This window comes from Actinia tenebrosa, unplaced genomic scaffold (assembly GCF_029948245.1).
Source record: "Actinia tenebrosa isolate PJP-AT-01 unplaced genomic scaffold, QUT_ActTen_1.0 PGA_scaffold0__85_contigs__length_37466705, whole genome shotgun sequence".
In the NCBI taxonomy this organism is placed as follows: Eukaryota; Metazoa; Cnidaria; class Anthozoa; order Actiniaria; family Actiniidae; genus Actinia; species Actinia tenebrosa.
In genome coordinates, this window is record NW_028292569.1 from 9,579,124 (window position 1) to 9,580,435 (window position 1,312).

The window sequence follows — 1,312 nt, forward strand, 5'->3', positions numbered from 1 at the left end:
CGATTAGCGGTCCTGGCAGGGTCGCCAAAATGTTACACACGGTACTTTCCGTTCGAACCAATAGTTGACACGTTTTTGCTGGAACTTATATTTACTGCTTCTTTCTTTGAGATCTATGCTCAGTACATGTGTGTAAGAATATATCCCTATCTATATCTCTGGTTACAAAACTACTATCTGGTTACATGAACATTTCGTCACACACTCTAATATTTACATAAAGACTTAGTCACGAAATGCCGTACTAGTTTTGTGTCTCACAGTTTCCAATTTTAACTGAGACTAACCTTTCGCCGCAAACTCCAATAGGATTACCTGTGTATGAGCGTAACTTGGAACTGGAAGGCATAAGGTGAGCATCATTAAAGTACTTCTTAAAATCGTCATAATTCATTAGGGACACCCCGGCTCCTGTGTCTAGTTGGAAACTAACAGGCATATCATTGAGTGTTACTTCAACACGGATTGGGGATCCATCTTGTGGCGAATCTATGTGGTACAAAGGCTTGTAATTCTCAACTGGTTCACTGTCGGAATTTTCGGGGCTCTCTTGTGTATTCACAAGATTTGTCTGCACTCCAGCTACCTTTGGATATTTTGAGAGGCAAACTCTCTCCAAGTGGCCTTTCTTTTTACAATAGTTGCATGTTATATGAGCTGGCCGTTGGCATTTCGGTGCCAAGTGGTCCTTTGAACCACACTTGAAGCATTTCTTTTGATTTCCTTTCTCGGAAACGGTCGTGGGCTTATCTACGGCCTTATCTTTCTTGTTCTGTACTCTGTTTACTGAAAGGCTAGGTCTGAGGCTGTCTTGCAATGCTGTGGCCTCCTCAGCCGCGGTTTCTTGAGCAATGGCTATCTTGTAGGCTTTGGCGAAAGTGAGGTCAGACTCCACGAGTAGTCGGTTTTGAATTTTCTCGTTCTTAATTCCACACACGAGTCGGTCTCTCAGCATATCATGTAGACTATCACCAAAATTGCAAGTTTCGGCGGTTTTCCTCAGGACAGCTACGTAATCGGCTATTTTCTCTCCTTCTCTTCGTATACGTGAATGAAATTTGTACCTTTGTACTGTCTCGGATTTTGTCGGTGCAAAACGGTTTCGTAAGACCGCTACCAACTCTTCATACGTTTTCTCCGCTGGTTTGCTAGGAGAAATTATGTTTCGTAGGGCTGAGTATGTCGCAGGGCCAATAAGACTTCAGGGCCAATAGCACGTCTTTTCCTTAAACGGGCTTCAACGTCTGCCTCGTTTGAACCATCTCCATTCAGGGTTAATTCGCCCAGGTCATTCGCCTCAAAATACTGCTCC

General features: G+C 43.6%; 1 protein-coding gene across 1 annotated transcript; it reads right to left on the minus strand.

Moving 5' to 3' along the window:
* Positions 1-244: 244 nt before the first annotated feature.
* On the minus strand, positions 245-955 carry LOC148913409 (uncharacterized). The gene has a single exon (XM_089031743.1). The coding sequence runs from the start codon at positions 953-955 to the stop codon at positions 245-247; it is 711 nt and encodes a 236-aa protein (XP_088887869.1).
* Positions 956-1,312: the final 357 nt, after the last annotated feature.

Coding starts and splice junctions, on each gene's coding strand:
- LOC148913409 (XM_089031743.1), bottom strand. CDS start 955: ATGCTGAGAGACCGACTCGTGTGTGGAATTAAGAACGAGAAAATTCAA.